Source organism: Zootoca vivipara, chromosome 8, assembly GCF_963506605.1.
Source record: "Zootoca vivipara chromosome 8, rZooViv1.1, whole genome shotgun sequence".
Taxonomy (NCBI): Eukaryota; Metazoa; Chordata; class Lepidosauria; order Squamata; family Lacertidae; genus Zootoca; species Zootoca vivipara.
In genome coordinates, this window is record NC_083283.1 from 34,472,436 (window position 1) to 34,487,170 (window position 14,735).

The following is a 14,735-nucleotide window of genomic DNA, read 5'->3' on the forward strand; positions in this document are numbered from 1 at the left end:
AGAGCCTGTCCTTTGACAGAATGAAGGGGTGGTAAGGGAGAGGAGTTTCACGAGAGGAATTTTTTGGGAGGGTCTTTCCTATTCCCTGGCATGTGTGTCCTCTTAAGGATACAGGAACACATTCCAGGTGAGCATCTGCCAGCCTCGCAGAGCAATGAAGCTAAATGACAGAAATTTATTATTATTAACATTCCCTTGAGCATTCACAAAAATCAAGAAGTCCAGTGTAAGGGAAAGTAAAACTTTTTGAAACAGTAAGAATGTACAGATGCTAGCAAAACAGTTGTCCTAAAACTTTTCATAGGCAGTGTAACTCTAAGCACATCTACTCTGGAGACCCACTGTGTTTATCAGGACTTACTCCCAGATATGCGAGCATAGGATTACAGCCCAAACTTATTTTGGGATATTTGCTTAGTCTTATGAAAATGAAAGGCACAAAATGCGGAGTACGTATTAAGTCATTTATTTCAGTAGGAGAATGTAGCAAATATATGCTTTGGCTTAGTTTTCATTGGACTCAATAGTGCCTTCCTTTGACTGCATCTTCCTCTAGAGTTTTATGTGTTTATGTTCGCCACATCTCTAGCAGAATGTTCTTACAAACTGACATAAGTTGTATCAAATCTTTAAAGCTAAATCAATCAATGGCTTACTGTTTTTTCTACTAATAAAGTATCTCTGACCTCATAAAAAGTTTGCCTCATTATTATTAACTGTTCTGCCATTAGTAGACCCCATCACAAACCGGCATTTCTAAACAATGCCATTTGATTTTACTTTTCATTGGTATCATGACAAAAAGGTATACTTGAACATTTCTGACAAACTAGGCTGAAACTGACATACACATCTGAGATGCTAATTATCTATTTTAAAATGCCAGCCGACTGACCAATTCCTCCATACCACTATTAATGTGTCAATATAATATTTATATGCAGCAATATATAGGCAGATAGCATGAAATATAACCAGTTTCTGGAGGTAGTAGTGATGGTGATCATACTCTAGCACATAGTTTCCCAAACTTTGGGCTCCAGCTGTATTTGGACTACAATTCCCATCACCCCTGACCATTGTTCCTGCTAGCTAGGGAAGATGGGAGTTGTAGTCCAAAAATGGCTGGAGACTTGTGAATTACCCTGAGAATATGATGCAAGGAGGAGATTAAAAGATACTTTGAAAAATAAACAACTGGTATGCCCTTGGATGAGGAAAAAAGTACTCCATTTGGGTGGAGGAGCAGGGTCCAAGGCTGCTGGCTGAGCGATCTTCCACTTAGAGAAATCTCAATGGGGGCATATATGTGCTTCTGCCTTCCAGGGATCACTTCAATATAAAGGTTATCTTTCTGCATCCTTTACCTGTGGACATTTTGCTGTTGATGGTACATGTGTTACATTCTGCCATATAAGTCAGTAAAATAAAAAATAACATTTACTTGCAGTTCTTATACCATAAGCATACATATATACCTGTACAATCCACAAACTAGTTTAGTTGGGAATAGTTGTGACTCCAGCCTGCTTAATCCCATTGACTTTAATAGACTGATTACTTAAATCCAGGTAGCCTCATACAATAAATGGTGAGAATCCAGCTATTGATGAGCCATTCCATAATCTCTCCCATGCCTGTAATCTTGTGGCCTCCGTAATAAAATATAGCCTTTACTGATCAAGGCACGCAGGACTAGATATCACTTAGCCATTTAAAAATATACCATTTGTGTATGCCAGGTGAGCTGATAGAAAAATTATTTGTTTGCCAAACACCATGCATAACTTTGCAACAATTAATAGATGGACTTACATTTTGAAAATGATTTCATGCTAAGCAAGTCATTAAGCTACCACTGTAACTTTATACTAAAGCATGAAATGCTAGTGAATTCTTAACAAACTGCATATTTTGGTCCTATTCATATAGCCAATGTATTTTGGTCTTAATCATACAGCCAAGATCCTAATCATACAGCCAAGGCAGAAATAAACATAATAGTAATTTCCCTGTATGATATTCATAGCTAATATTTGCCTTGACATCATGTTTACAAAGTGTAGTAAAGTATATGTTATGCGCAAGATAGCTTTACTTTCATTCACTGAAACTAAAGGTCTAAATAGCTTACAATACCACGAATAAAAAATTTACACTGGGTGCATTTATATTTAAGAGTTGGAAGTTTCCTAGTTATAGGATATTTCCCCTCAAAATGATGGCTTTACATAAGCATTCGTCAAATGTGTCATATAAGCAGGTAAAAATCATTTTTCACTTTTTAAAGGCTTTATAATTTCTAGCTTACCATTTATTCTATGCCAGGAATGACTGGGTAAAAATATGGAGAAGGCAATGTGGTCATAATTAGGCAATCATATTAAAACAATTCTATCCATATTTTACTATGGATCACATCTCTCACTGTGAAGTCTCTGCATGTTCAAACATTAATCTGGTCTCTATGATAGCAGATCTGTTTGTGCCTGCATATTTTGTAGTACCTAAAAAACAAACTTCATTTCTAACTTGTGGTGCAAGTACATGAAAGAAATGTCTTTTGAAACCACAGCTCTCATTTAGAATGTCAATCTATTTTAAAATGGGTGTAGATGCTTGGCCTCCTTTCTGGAACAGGAGTGAGAACAGGTCAGATACAGATTGGTAAGTATATCACACCGCTATGGGTGATATATTTTCAGCACTTGCTCTTATCACTTCACCAAATAATTGCTGTTTTAATCTCAAGTAGACAGGAAGTCAATACTTTTGCTATTTCTTGCCTTATGAACTACCCTAATATCCACTCAACACCATCAATTTGGCCCCAGTTGATTTCTAAAAGTGAATTATATACGGAACGGACATGTATGATTTGTTTAAAATGTAACATGAAAGTGTCTTAATAACCTTTATGAGATTTTCAGCAGCGCTTCCCTGTCTCCTTTTTACAGAGGAAATGTCATAACTTGCAATGCAACATTCTGATAAATTTACTCTCAGTTCTAGGAACTAATAGTTAAATGATAATTTACTCCTATAAATTGCTATGTAGCAAAACAGCACTTGCATCTCAAGGTATAGCATGTTTTCCAGTTATGCAAGCTCAATGTTTTCTCCAATACTTTGCGTATTGTTGTATACTGCAATATTAGGATACATTGTCAGTCATTCCAAAACATACCACTTTTATTTAGTAGCATGGAATAATTTTAACAGACTTGACCTTCCAGAATGTTATCCCTGAATTCCTAAATTTTAAAAACTGACATGGATGAGAAGTGGGTGAGTTAAAATGACAATAGTAGGAAATATTTCCCCTGCCCCACCTAGAGGACCCTATTGCCATAACCCCAATAACAAAATAGCTCTTAAGTGCTTGATCCTTTCTTAATATTTGGTTGGCAGATGACTAGCAAATCTACAGCCCAATTCTATGTCCTTTTCCTCAAAAGTAAATCCTATGGAGCTCAATGTGTCTGGCTCTCCAGCGAGTGAGCACAGAATTGCAGCCTCCAACTTGCTTAATGTTTGTGACCTTTTTCGAAATGTGTTTTTAAACATTTTAAACAATTACATGAGACATGCTTCCCTTTCAGCTAAACTATTTCCCCCTGCCACCTACCATTTCAAATTATTCACACATCTTAGTTCTTATGTGTGTGTGTGTGTATGAATTTTAAAATGCAGCAATAAAAGTGCTTGGAACACATCATAAATTTACTTGCTATTTTACTGCATAGCTCTGAATCGTGTTGAGCCGACAAGGGCAACCGTAGGGCTATTGGGGGGGGATTTAACTCCTTCCGAGGCAGGGCGTTTCTCAGGAAAGCTAAGCCCATTAAGAGACGCTTTCTCCTAATGGCACTTTGCAATTGAGCTGATCTCTGGCTTACACTTCGCCACCTCTTCCTTTACTACCACCCTAACCAAGTTCAGTTGCGGTCCTTGCCCTGAACCTGGTTACTAGTCCTCCTGATTTCAGTAACGTCACGTTTTTAATACTTTGGCTTCTGGCAGCGAGCGTCAATAGAGTTTGCAAAACAATGCAAGAAGTAAGGCTGTGGGGGACAAGAAAGTAAAGTAAACTATACAGTGACCATTTCCAACCCACCGAAGTAAAGGAGGGCGTAGCTGGCCTGGACTGGGAAGCCAATGTGGCTCCTTCAGTGTTGGGGTTTCCTTTCCTTTAGGTTTAGGCATGAATTCCATTGGAATCAGCTGTGCTTAGTCCGGTGCAAGGCACTTGGGGGGTCGTCGCGGGGGGTAAGTCGGTGTCCCACGTGTTAAGCCTGCTAGCGCGGGGTTACTTATACTGTACTTATTAGAGGACGGGGCCCGAGAGAGGAGAATAGACTCATCGTTGCAAGAACGAAAGTGAGATCCCCTGCGCTTTGCAAAGTGGGAGCTGTGAGCTGAACGCGAAGCTTAGAGGGGGAAAGTTAGGAAGATCTACAGCAACGAAGAGAGCTGCCCTTTTGGCCTGGCCTTTGCTAGGCTGGCAAGTCTCGTAGGCGGCGCTGGAAAGAAAAGGAAAAACGCACCCCTCAGCTATCCAGCCCAAGAGGGAAATAATGGACGAGCCGTGCGCCAAGGCGACGGGAGCGAAAGGGTGGCTCGGCGAGCGTTCCAAGGGGCGGGAAGGAGGCGCTTTCCGGCCCCTCATTGGAGGAGGAGGAGGAGCCCGAGGGGAATCTCCGAATCCCAGGGCAATTAGCAGCGCCGCCAGCGGGGAAGGAAGCGGCCACTAATCGCTTCCTGGGGAGCCGCAATGGGCTCCGCTCGCTGGCGCAGCGCTTCTTCTGCAGGTGCGGATCCACACGGACCGTGCCTAACACGCCTCCATGGAAAGCAGGAGATCGGAAGCCGAGGAGTTAATGAAAACTGCTTCGCCACCTCCTAACAGCCTCCTGATGCCCATAAGAAGTCAAAAAATGATGGTATCAATAGAAAGTGAAAGGTGTCTGTAAAGTTTCTTCTTGTCTGGGCGTTGCTAGGCTTCCTGGTTCCAAAAGGCCTTTCAAGACCAAAGGTGCAAAATCGGCGAAATTTACTATAGCAGTCGAACCTTGCAAAAGCACGAGGATTCGGATCGCCCTCATATTATGCCCAGAAACCATCCACCTCACTCTCCTTCCTTTTCCCGGGGGCAGGGACAGGATTGCTGCTAATTGCTGCGAGGTGGCCTGGCACGTGGATAATTCACCTTACTGCCTTTTGCTGGCTTTCTTTATTTTTTAAATTAAAGCATCTATATTTATGTTCTGCTGCTTATATTGCACTTTTAATTATGTTTAGAGGCAGCATTCCGCGGGTCTCGTTCTCTTCTCCCAAACGGCCCCCCTCCCCGTATCCTAAATCACATTTTCATTAAAGGATTTCTTAATAAGAAAGCTCGACCGCTATTCATTATCTCATCCCTTCTACGCGCACTAGTTCACTTACCCATCCGTTCATTTATTCACTTACTCATTCCAGCAGATCCGCCGCAACTGACTGCTAGCAGGGATGTGAACACTCATAATTATTTGTCAAAGTCTGCAAAGTGTATTATCCCTTTTTCTAGTGGTAATTAGTTACCATAGCATCTAATACGTAAATGTGCCCAGAGCACACCATTAACAGTTAAACGGAGGATTCAATTTAACACATGATTATATCTTTCATAAGTCATTACATTAGGAAAGTCAATGTCACTCATGCTGGGACAATCGCAGGATTAGAACTGGGGCTAAGGAGGGAGGGGGAGAGAAGGAGGGAGGGAGGGGAAGCTTGCCTTGGCAACCAAGGTGAAAAAGGAAGAAGAAGAAGAAGTAGCGGGGGCGACGCTTGGACGGACTAAACGGTCCTGGTTTGGAGGGGTGGCTTGAAATGAAACAAAAGCTCTTCGAGGGGAATATTCATTTCTGATTAAGTGATCCATCAAGCAAGAAATGGGAGGGGGCAGCAGGAGCCACACGCAGAGAGAGACGCGTGGAGAGGGAGGGAGGAGAGAGATCAGATGCGCCACGCAATTCTCAATGCTCGCTCCCGGTTCAGTGAGTGCATCGACGAGCCTTTGGTTCCCTGTCAATTCCCAGCGACGCTGCTGATTATACAAAGTAATAGGAGCGAAGTGTTAAAACGCACCAGAGTCTCTGCAACAGTCTCGGGTTCCTCTTTCTCTCGCTGTCTCTCTCGCACACAAGGGAAGTAAAACGCAAATAATTACACGAGGGTTATTGTGGGTGGGGAGAGTCTTCAACCCTGGCTGGCCCTGGGGAAGAGACCCGAATCCTAGAGAATACTTTCGCTCTCTAGGTAGATCAACCGGAGTAAGGGCTAAAAGTTGACGCGCAGCAAAAGGTGCGACCGGAAAGGGGAATTCTCCTCGGCCCATTCCACTCTTCATCGAAACTTACTGGAATTCGGCGACGCCTAAGCCGAGTTACTTAAGGTCGGTGACATTTGTCAGAGAGGGGGCTCTTCCTTATCTCAGCTGACAAACTCCGTCGCCGAAATGTCAAAAGCCAGAGGGCTCCACCATCGCCAAGGGGAGGCCAAACAAGTGGTTGGAGCACTTTTTTAGCGAAGAAAGGAAGAAACGATCGTTTATTCCAAGAAGCAACACGCCGAACTGTTCCCACCAACATCTCAGACTTTGGCTGTCCAGCTGCTGTTAGAAAAAGCCAAAGCCAGGGGGAATTTCGCCCATCCTGCTTCCGCCACAGGTGCGATCTGCACCGCGTGAAAGTCGAAGCCCAAAGTCCTGAACTGGTTGGGCTACACTTCCCTTGTTTGAATCGAGAAGCGCAGCAACTCAGGCAGTCAGTGCCAAGCAGTGTAAACGCTTAGCTGCAGGCTTCGAAGTAAAAGCTGGTGATCTAACGCTGTCCAAATTCCCTTCGTAATGGGATTCAGGGGAAATGGGATAGGGATGGTTGCTTCCTTATTTGGGGTATAAGATATACCCCGCTCCTAATCCGACTTTCTTTGGGAGCAAATCCCAAAGTGGGACTCACTTTCTTGAAAGTGTGCTGATGAGGACTCCAGCCGCGCGTCAAGCAGCGTCACTGGACACATTTACGCGCCGCTGAATTAAAACACCCCGGAGTCATTTTTGCCTGATCAGGTTGCACGTTTATCAAACCCCCATCCTTTGCCTAATATTGTCCTCCTTCCTGTCCCTGGCAAGAAGGGAAGGAAAAGGCTGCCTGCTCCTTTGGAGGGCACCCTTTTTGTGCGAAGGGGAAAGCCTGCGCGGTGCTCTCATCCAAGGAGCCTGGCGATGCTCACACTCGCACATCTAGAAAGAAGTGTGCGTGGGGAACTGATGGTGGTGTTGGTGGTGGTGGAGGAGGAGGAGAAGGAGGGATAGTCTGGTTTCTGGCTGTGCTTAATTCCTAATCAGGATGATGGACAGCAGAGACAGAACAATACAAACTAATGGCTGTGTTGCTGATCACTTTACCCCTTGATTAAAGACACCCAATTATGGCGCAGAACAGTGTCGTAATTATGTTCCTTAATCACATCCAGGAGGTCTAATTGCCTTAACGATGTGTTTCATTAAATGAATTTAGGTATTATAGTCGACAGTTTTCATACACAGTTGTTTTCAAATTAACATAATATTAGACATCGTCATGGAAATTGTTTTAATAATCATAATTAGACGCACCCAGGCTTTGTCTAGTAAATACTGAGAGACGGTTCCTCCCGGCGCCTGGGGGCGAGGGAGCTGCCTGCCTACCCTGTCTGGCCTGCCTTAACCGCGCTGGACAGTTATGAATCCTGAAAAGTTACAGGTTCTGATTAATCTCTCTCTCTCTCGAGGCCAAGTGGGGCAGAAAATATTTATCCGCTGCCCACCTACCCCCCGCGCGCCTTCGCCTGTCGCGCCATCTGAGGGCATTCGCGGGGAGACAACAGAAGGGCGCCACAAACAGAGACCTGCACTTAGGAGCGGGCAGTGGCACCGGGCACCCAGCGCAGCTGCAATCCGGAATCTGTGCCCCGCAGGCACCAACACATGCGGGACGTTCACACTGCCAGAGCAGCCTCCCCGACAGAAGAGATGTATTAGCTGCTCTGTGGGAAAGGGGAAGGCTTGCTGGCGTTTGGGGGGGGGTCAAGCACCTGCGAGCTACAGGTAGGGCAGAGCCACCACCTAGAGCGTTTTGGAGGTGCCTTTTAATACCTGTACCTGATTCGAGATCTTAGCCGTATTATCTACGGGCATTTGAGGACCATACAAAAAAAGGTGGAGTTTTTCCACCCCAGAGAGTCTCCTTCCCATAGGTAGTGTGAGGACAGCCTTCAATCTTCCTAAAAGCAAGAAACTGACGGCCTTTATCCCCTGCTCCTGAATGCGTCCTGACAAGAAGCCTTACCTCCCTTCTAAATATGGACCAAAAATAGGCAAACAACAAGGTCACCTCGACGCCTTATGCCTTCATACAACAGGGGTCTCCCCCTTTTTTGATCTGCACAAAGCAAATAGGAAGAGGGCTGAATGGGGGGTGTATTCTTTCGCCCCTCTTACAAAGCACAGGGAGGTAAGGATTTGTTCAAAATATTTTAATAAAGATTCTTTCCGACATAGATACACATACAAACCATCATACATCGCTGTCATCATCTGATTGACCTATTTAACATATATCACTCTTTACACATCCATGACCTGCCAACAGATCCAACACGGCTCTCGTTTTGCCATCCAGAGCTGACAGACTGAATTTGGATTATCAGCAAGTAGTGGAAAATACCAAGCCCCGTCGAGGTGGGAAGAAAGCGTGGGGAGGGGAAAATAAAGATTTTCGGGATCTACGCTTGATTGGCACCATGATTCACAAGCCAGTTTTGTCAAAGTTAAGAGATAAGGCGTCTCAAGTCCTATTGATGCTCATCCTACCCACAATGCAGAAGTTTAAATGCTGATATTAAGGCCCAGACTCCAAACTACACATTTTCCTTAGAAATAAGTTTATTTGACTTCCGAAGGGATTGACTTTCAAGACAGTGTGTTTAAAGCAAGATTGTACAGCCTCTGCAGAGGCTGGTTGCCCCCCCCCGTCTACTCCAACCCCGTCTGGCTAGAACAGATTTAAACCTGTTTCACTCTGCAATGTTGAGCACTCTTAGGCAAAAGAAAAATCTACTGAACTATTGGGATTCTCCTCCAGGTAAGTGTGGTTAGAGTTAGGGTGCAAACTGTGGAAAAACAGACTTCCACTTAACTGAGTTGTTCTGTTAAGCACCTTCACCCCCAGTACGTCAACTTGAAAGGGTTGTGGGCTGGTTAAGGAAGCCACCCATGTACAAACTCATTTTGAATTCCACATTTGAGGGAAACAGAAATTCATTTACTCCTGGGCCTTATATCATCATTCTGGGTGAAATGCATGTGAAACAACAGCTAAGGTAGATGACCACCTTCAGCTTAAATAACTTTCATAAGCAATAGTCAAAAATTCGCCTTATCCACTCCTTTTGAGAAACCAAACACTACCATCTGAAAAACAAAACAAAACCATGTTTTGCAAATTCCTGACAGGAACTATTGTCTGATGCCTTGTTATCACAGTAAATAACTAGAAACAAATCCCTTCATGCTGCAAAGAATTTCTAGTCACCAACAGTCCAGTTCATTAAGCAATTAAGAATACACCTCTCCTCTCATTTTTGGACTGAAGCAATTTATTAAAGCTCAATTTATAAATACAGGGATGATGCAACTTAAAACCCAGAATGACCTTTTCATAAGCCTCAGCAGCTCCGATACATCAAGATTTCTGGTTCACATGTCCTTGGCAAATCAACGTTTTATAACACTTGGCACAAAGTTTTAAGTTAATGGGAATTTTAAGAAGCATTTAAAAGAAAATTCACAGAAGACCCATGACCTCAACACAGGATGGATACTGTTGGCGTGAAAGGGCCATTGAAATAAATAGCGTGTCCTCTTGTACACAGGATTGCAAAGTGAAAAGAAACAAGGTGCACGTCTTTTAAAAAATAAAATAAACCTGCAATACTTCAGCCACACGAACAGTTTTGTTGCATCATTTTAAGCTCACTCCCCGCCCAAACTTTGTGCATTTTCACAAGTTCAAAAGTTCAGAGAAAATAAAAAAATACAAGTATTTTCAGAGCAATTTTGCGCGCGTCTAATCTCAATTAGTCTACATTTCAAGTTTGCTTGTTTCCTGGCTCAGAAGCAATAAAATAAAACAACATTAAAAAAAACTTTTTAAGTGCCCTTCTTGATTTGTCTGAGTTTACAATCCAACTTGCTTCCACCACATCTATCCCTTGCCCAAGCCCAATCAATCCCCACTCCCCGCCCTTGGCTGCTTATCGAAAAAGTTCCCAGTACAGTACTCGGAAGTTTTTAAGAAACCATGTGGAGGACAGAGGATTTGTTTTTTCTCCCGATCTGCTATTTCTCTTTGCGCACACTCACCCAAAAACATACACCCCTCAAAAATTGCGATTTTGCGTGCGTGTGTCTAAATTTCGCTGAGGTCTCGGTTGCACTCAAGTCCCCCTTTTGCCCCCAGATCCTCCTCCCCCTATCAAGGCTGCTGCTGCAGCGAAAGTCCTGCCCAGAGGGAAGGAAGCACCACGGAGAGGGATCGGGCTGTGGAGTCCGCGACATGTCTCTTTCTTTTTAAGGCTTCTCCGTGCACTGTTTGCAGAGGCTGGACGAGACGCTGTTGAAAAGGGCACATTTATCCGGGCACGAGGTGGCGGGCGGCAGGCCGGCGCTGAAAGGGTAGCCCGCCGCCGCCTGCTCGTAGGCCCCGAGCGCCGGGTGCAAGGCGGCCGCCGCAGCCGCCGCAGCCGCCGCCGAGCTGGGCAGCGAAGCAGCCGAGATGGCCTGGCCCTGGTTGAGATAGGCGACGAGGCGGCGCATCTCGTCGAGGGCCTGCGCCTGCATGAGGATGTAGTTCTTGGCCAGCAGCAGCGTGGCGATCTTGGAGAGCTTCCTTACCGAGGGGCTGTGCGCGTACGGGATGACGGCCCGCAGCTCGTCGAGCGCGTCGTTCAGGTCGTGCATGCGCCGCCGCTCGCGGGCGTTGATGTTGAGGCGCAGCGCCTTCTGCTCCTTGGACTTCTTGCCGCCGCCGCCGCCCGGGCCGTGGTGGCTGTTGGAGCAGGCGCCGCCCTCGGGCGCCTTGAGCAGGGCGCCCCCCGCGCCCACCACCACGCCGGCGCCGCTGCCTCCGCCGGGGCCCCGCAGCAGCAACTCGCAGCGCCCGTCGCTGTCGTCGTCGGGGCTCTGCTCGCCGCCGCTGCTCTCGGCCACCGAGCTGCGGCTCGTCGTCGGACCCGGCCCGTACTTGACGCACACCGAGCCGCCCAGAGGGTCGCCGGCCCCCGCGCCTTCCCTCAGCAGCACCTCGGAGTCGCCCGGCTCGTAGCAGCCGAGGGGAGACGGCGGCGCCTGGCGGGGCTCGCGCGGCAGAGGCGCCTGGTGGGCGACCAGCTCGAGCCCCGGCGGCGAGCGAAAGGCGGACTCCATCCTCTTGGCCGACGCGCTGTAACTCTTGTGGAATATGTCCTCATCGGTGGGCAGGTTCAGAGCCCGCTCCATGGTCCCCGCCGCCGCCGGGCTCCCCTCCTCCAACTCCTCGTGCCGCTGTCGCCCTCCCAGGCCCCCTCCCCCCTCTCCTCTCCGCCGAGGCGCCGGGCCGGGGGTCGGGCTGCGGCGGGCTCTGAGGTGGCTTCCCTTTCCCCCAGAAAGCGGCTCTTTCGCCGCCTGCTCCCTCTTCTTCTTCTTCTTCCCGCCGTTCGCGTGTTTCTGAGGCGAGGCAGCTCGGCCGGCCTCTTTGGCGCGCGTTCTTCCTCTCCCCTCAGCGCGCGTCGCTCGCTCTCGGTCTCGCTCGCTCTGCGCGCCTCTCTCCTCTCACCCTGTGAAGGGCTCAGGCATTGTGAGCTGCCAGCGAGCCTCTCGCACCGTTTATCTTGCTTGGATTCACCTTCAAGAGATTTCCGGGACCCATCAAGGGAGGGGAGAAAGGCAGGGGAGGGAGGGGGGGGAAAGGAGCAGCTCTCGCTAGCTCGCTGCTGCTGCTTCTGCCGCCACCCGCCCGTCACCACTACTGCTGCTGCTGCCGCCGCCGCCGCCACAGACGGGGGAGTCTTTTACCTCATTATCTCGCCGAGAAGGTTATTATGAAGAAGCCTCGCCTGTTGGGACAGAGCTTTCTACCCAATCAGGTTAACGTTTTAATTAATAGGATTAAAACGGTAACAAACGAGCCCAGGCGCTAGGCTTGGCCCTGAGTCGGAGGAGTTTTCATTTCACACACAGGTCTGGAGGAGAAGACGACAGGCAGCAGCTCGCGCTTTATAAAAGGCGCCTGCTCCATTCTTCTCGCTGCCATCTGTAGGCACAGCTTCACGCATATGTTTGCAAGGCGTTGTGTCCTATTAGGAAGCCAACAACTGCCTTTAAAGCTTGACATGTGTGGCGACTTTCACTCCTCAATGAGCACTCTTAAAAGCCCTACTTAGGGCGAATAATGCTCTTAGCCTCCTTCAGCAAATTATAGAGCGGCGAGGCCGAGGTGGGGGGAGAAAGGGGGTCGGTGGGCGGGCGGGCTGCACACTTTTCCTGCCAGGGCTGCCAGCGGACTTCTGCGAACTTTGCGCCCAAGCCAGAATGACGCTCTCCACGCCAGCGCTGTTTACGTCCAGCTCGTGGCGAAGGCGGAGGGGGGTGGGGAAGCGGGAAGGAGCCGCTTGCTTGTTTATTGGCCCTCGAACTTCACCTTGGGCTCAACCCATTTCTCGCAACTGCCGTTCACTTTTGAGCACACGCTCCCTAGTCTTACTCGCAGTTTTGGCAAAGTGATGTTTCCTATCTACCGCCATTTCTTCATCCACTCTTGTCCCATCTGCCCGCGGTACCGGCCTCGTTTGCAGTGGATAGGCGTAAAACCCACTTTTAGGCTGCAGTGAACTGATGTGGAGGTGAATCCTCCTCCCTCCACACCCAACTTCCAAACCAAGGACTTGGGTGTGAAAAGGACCAATTTCGCCTGAAGCCCTAACCTTGGAAGTAAGCTCCACTGTTGAAATCACAGAACCCCATTTCCCCTATTAAATTTGTTTTTCAGATTGCCTTGCCAATTTAGTCATCTTAAATCAAAGAGCCACAGATTTACAGTTTGTGGATGGCGTTTCTTATTGCCGGGCATTTCTAAAGGATGGGACTTCATTAATTTCGGGATAGATGGATAGAGAGCTATTATTCTAAGTGAGGAGCAAGGACTGCTTGTGTAATCCAGTATTTACTTCATATTATTCTCATGTTTTATTCGAATTGTTGTTCTCAAACCCACCCACCCCCTTCATACTTTTCGGGCAGCAGGAACGTAACAATGAAGTCAAGGAGCGAGACCCTTCTTTAAAGTGGTTCCATCTGATCCTCTAGTCTAGAAGGAAACTCCCCCTCCCCCAATTCTGTTTGTATTATATCCCTTCTACAAGCCCGGGGCATATTATAGCAGGGTTTTATATGTTCCCCCCCTTCTTATGACATCACTAAATAATATTTCCCAACACTTCCTTTAAATCATTCATATGCGACAGAATAACTGAAGGCTATGAAACTTTGGGTTTCTCTGGTTTCATTAAAACCCTTTTAATTGTGTCTTTCACAGTTGGCCCCAGGTGCTGGACTCTTTTCATTACATTTTGCTCTAATGTGATGAAATTCTAATTCTCTCCTTACCATATGGTTAAATTTCCCCACTGAGAATTAGTTGAAAAAGAAGAAATAATCTATTAATCTCTGTAATAGATTCACAAATGAGGTTTGCCACAGAACCTTGTTTTTGAATGGCGATATCAGAACAGTTGGGTGTCTTGTTTCAGCAGAGAAAAGGAGCAGGCGACAACAGACTCCATTTGAATTTTTCACCTGGAAAAGAATGAAAAGAAGCCCAGCCGCAGCCTCCATCCCCCTTCCCACTATTGACTGGAGATTTACATCTAGCGAGGACTCGAGTATGATACACACAGTCACCCTGGTGTCTCTCCATTTAATGAGAAGCAAGTCAAGCCTATTAAAGAGACCCACCTCTCCTCCCCCCCGCAAGTATAATTTGACTCCCACTCAAGTCCCTGGCGGGTTCCCAAACTCCCCACCTTCTTACAATCTTCTTACAAACGGCTCTGCCCATGTCTATCACAGCTGATTGTTTCTCAGTTAGCAACTTCATTTTCACTGGAACCATAAATTGAAAGCCCTGTTAAGTATCAGAGCAAGCTCTTCCCTATTTAATATCAACTTCTAAAAGTTCCGGGATATGGGAGACTTGTTACTATAAACGTGATGATGGAGACTCTCCTTTTCATCTGCTAATCACTTTAATTTGTTTTGGAAGACAGACGGCTTCCTCTTCATTGATCTGCGATGCTTCATTTACACGCATCCTTTGTCGTTGCTGCTGCTGCTGCTGCCGTTGAAACTTTTTGGATGGCGGCTTACCTTGCTCAGTGCACAGTTCGAGAGAGGAGAGACTGAACAGCTCAGATTGCTGTTAATGGTGCTGAAAGCGTTTCCTCACCACCAGCATCCAAGCTCTTCCTGATCGCGAGGAAAAATGAGGGACTGGTTAGCTGAGTGATTGATGCCCTGTCACTCTCTGGACAGGTGGACCACTCTGCAGCGAGCAGGTGGGAGAAGTGTAAGGTCACACCAATTGCAATGAGATTCGAGGCGCCGAGTGCCTTTC

At 46.9% G+C, this 14,735-nt stretch overlaps 1 protein-coding gene across 1 annotated transcript; it reads right to left on the reverse strand.

Moving 5' to 3' along the window:
- Positions 1–10,657: 10,657 nt before the first annotated feature.
- BHLHE22 (basic helix-loop-helix family member e22) lies at positions 10,658–11,584 on the reverse strand. The gene has a single exon (XM_035126298.2). The coding sequence runs from the start codon at positions 11,582–11,584 to the stop codon at positions 10,658–10,660; it is 927 nt and encodes a 308-aa protein (XP_034982189.1).
- Positions 11,585–14,735: the final 3,151 nt, after the last annotated feature.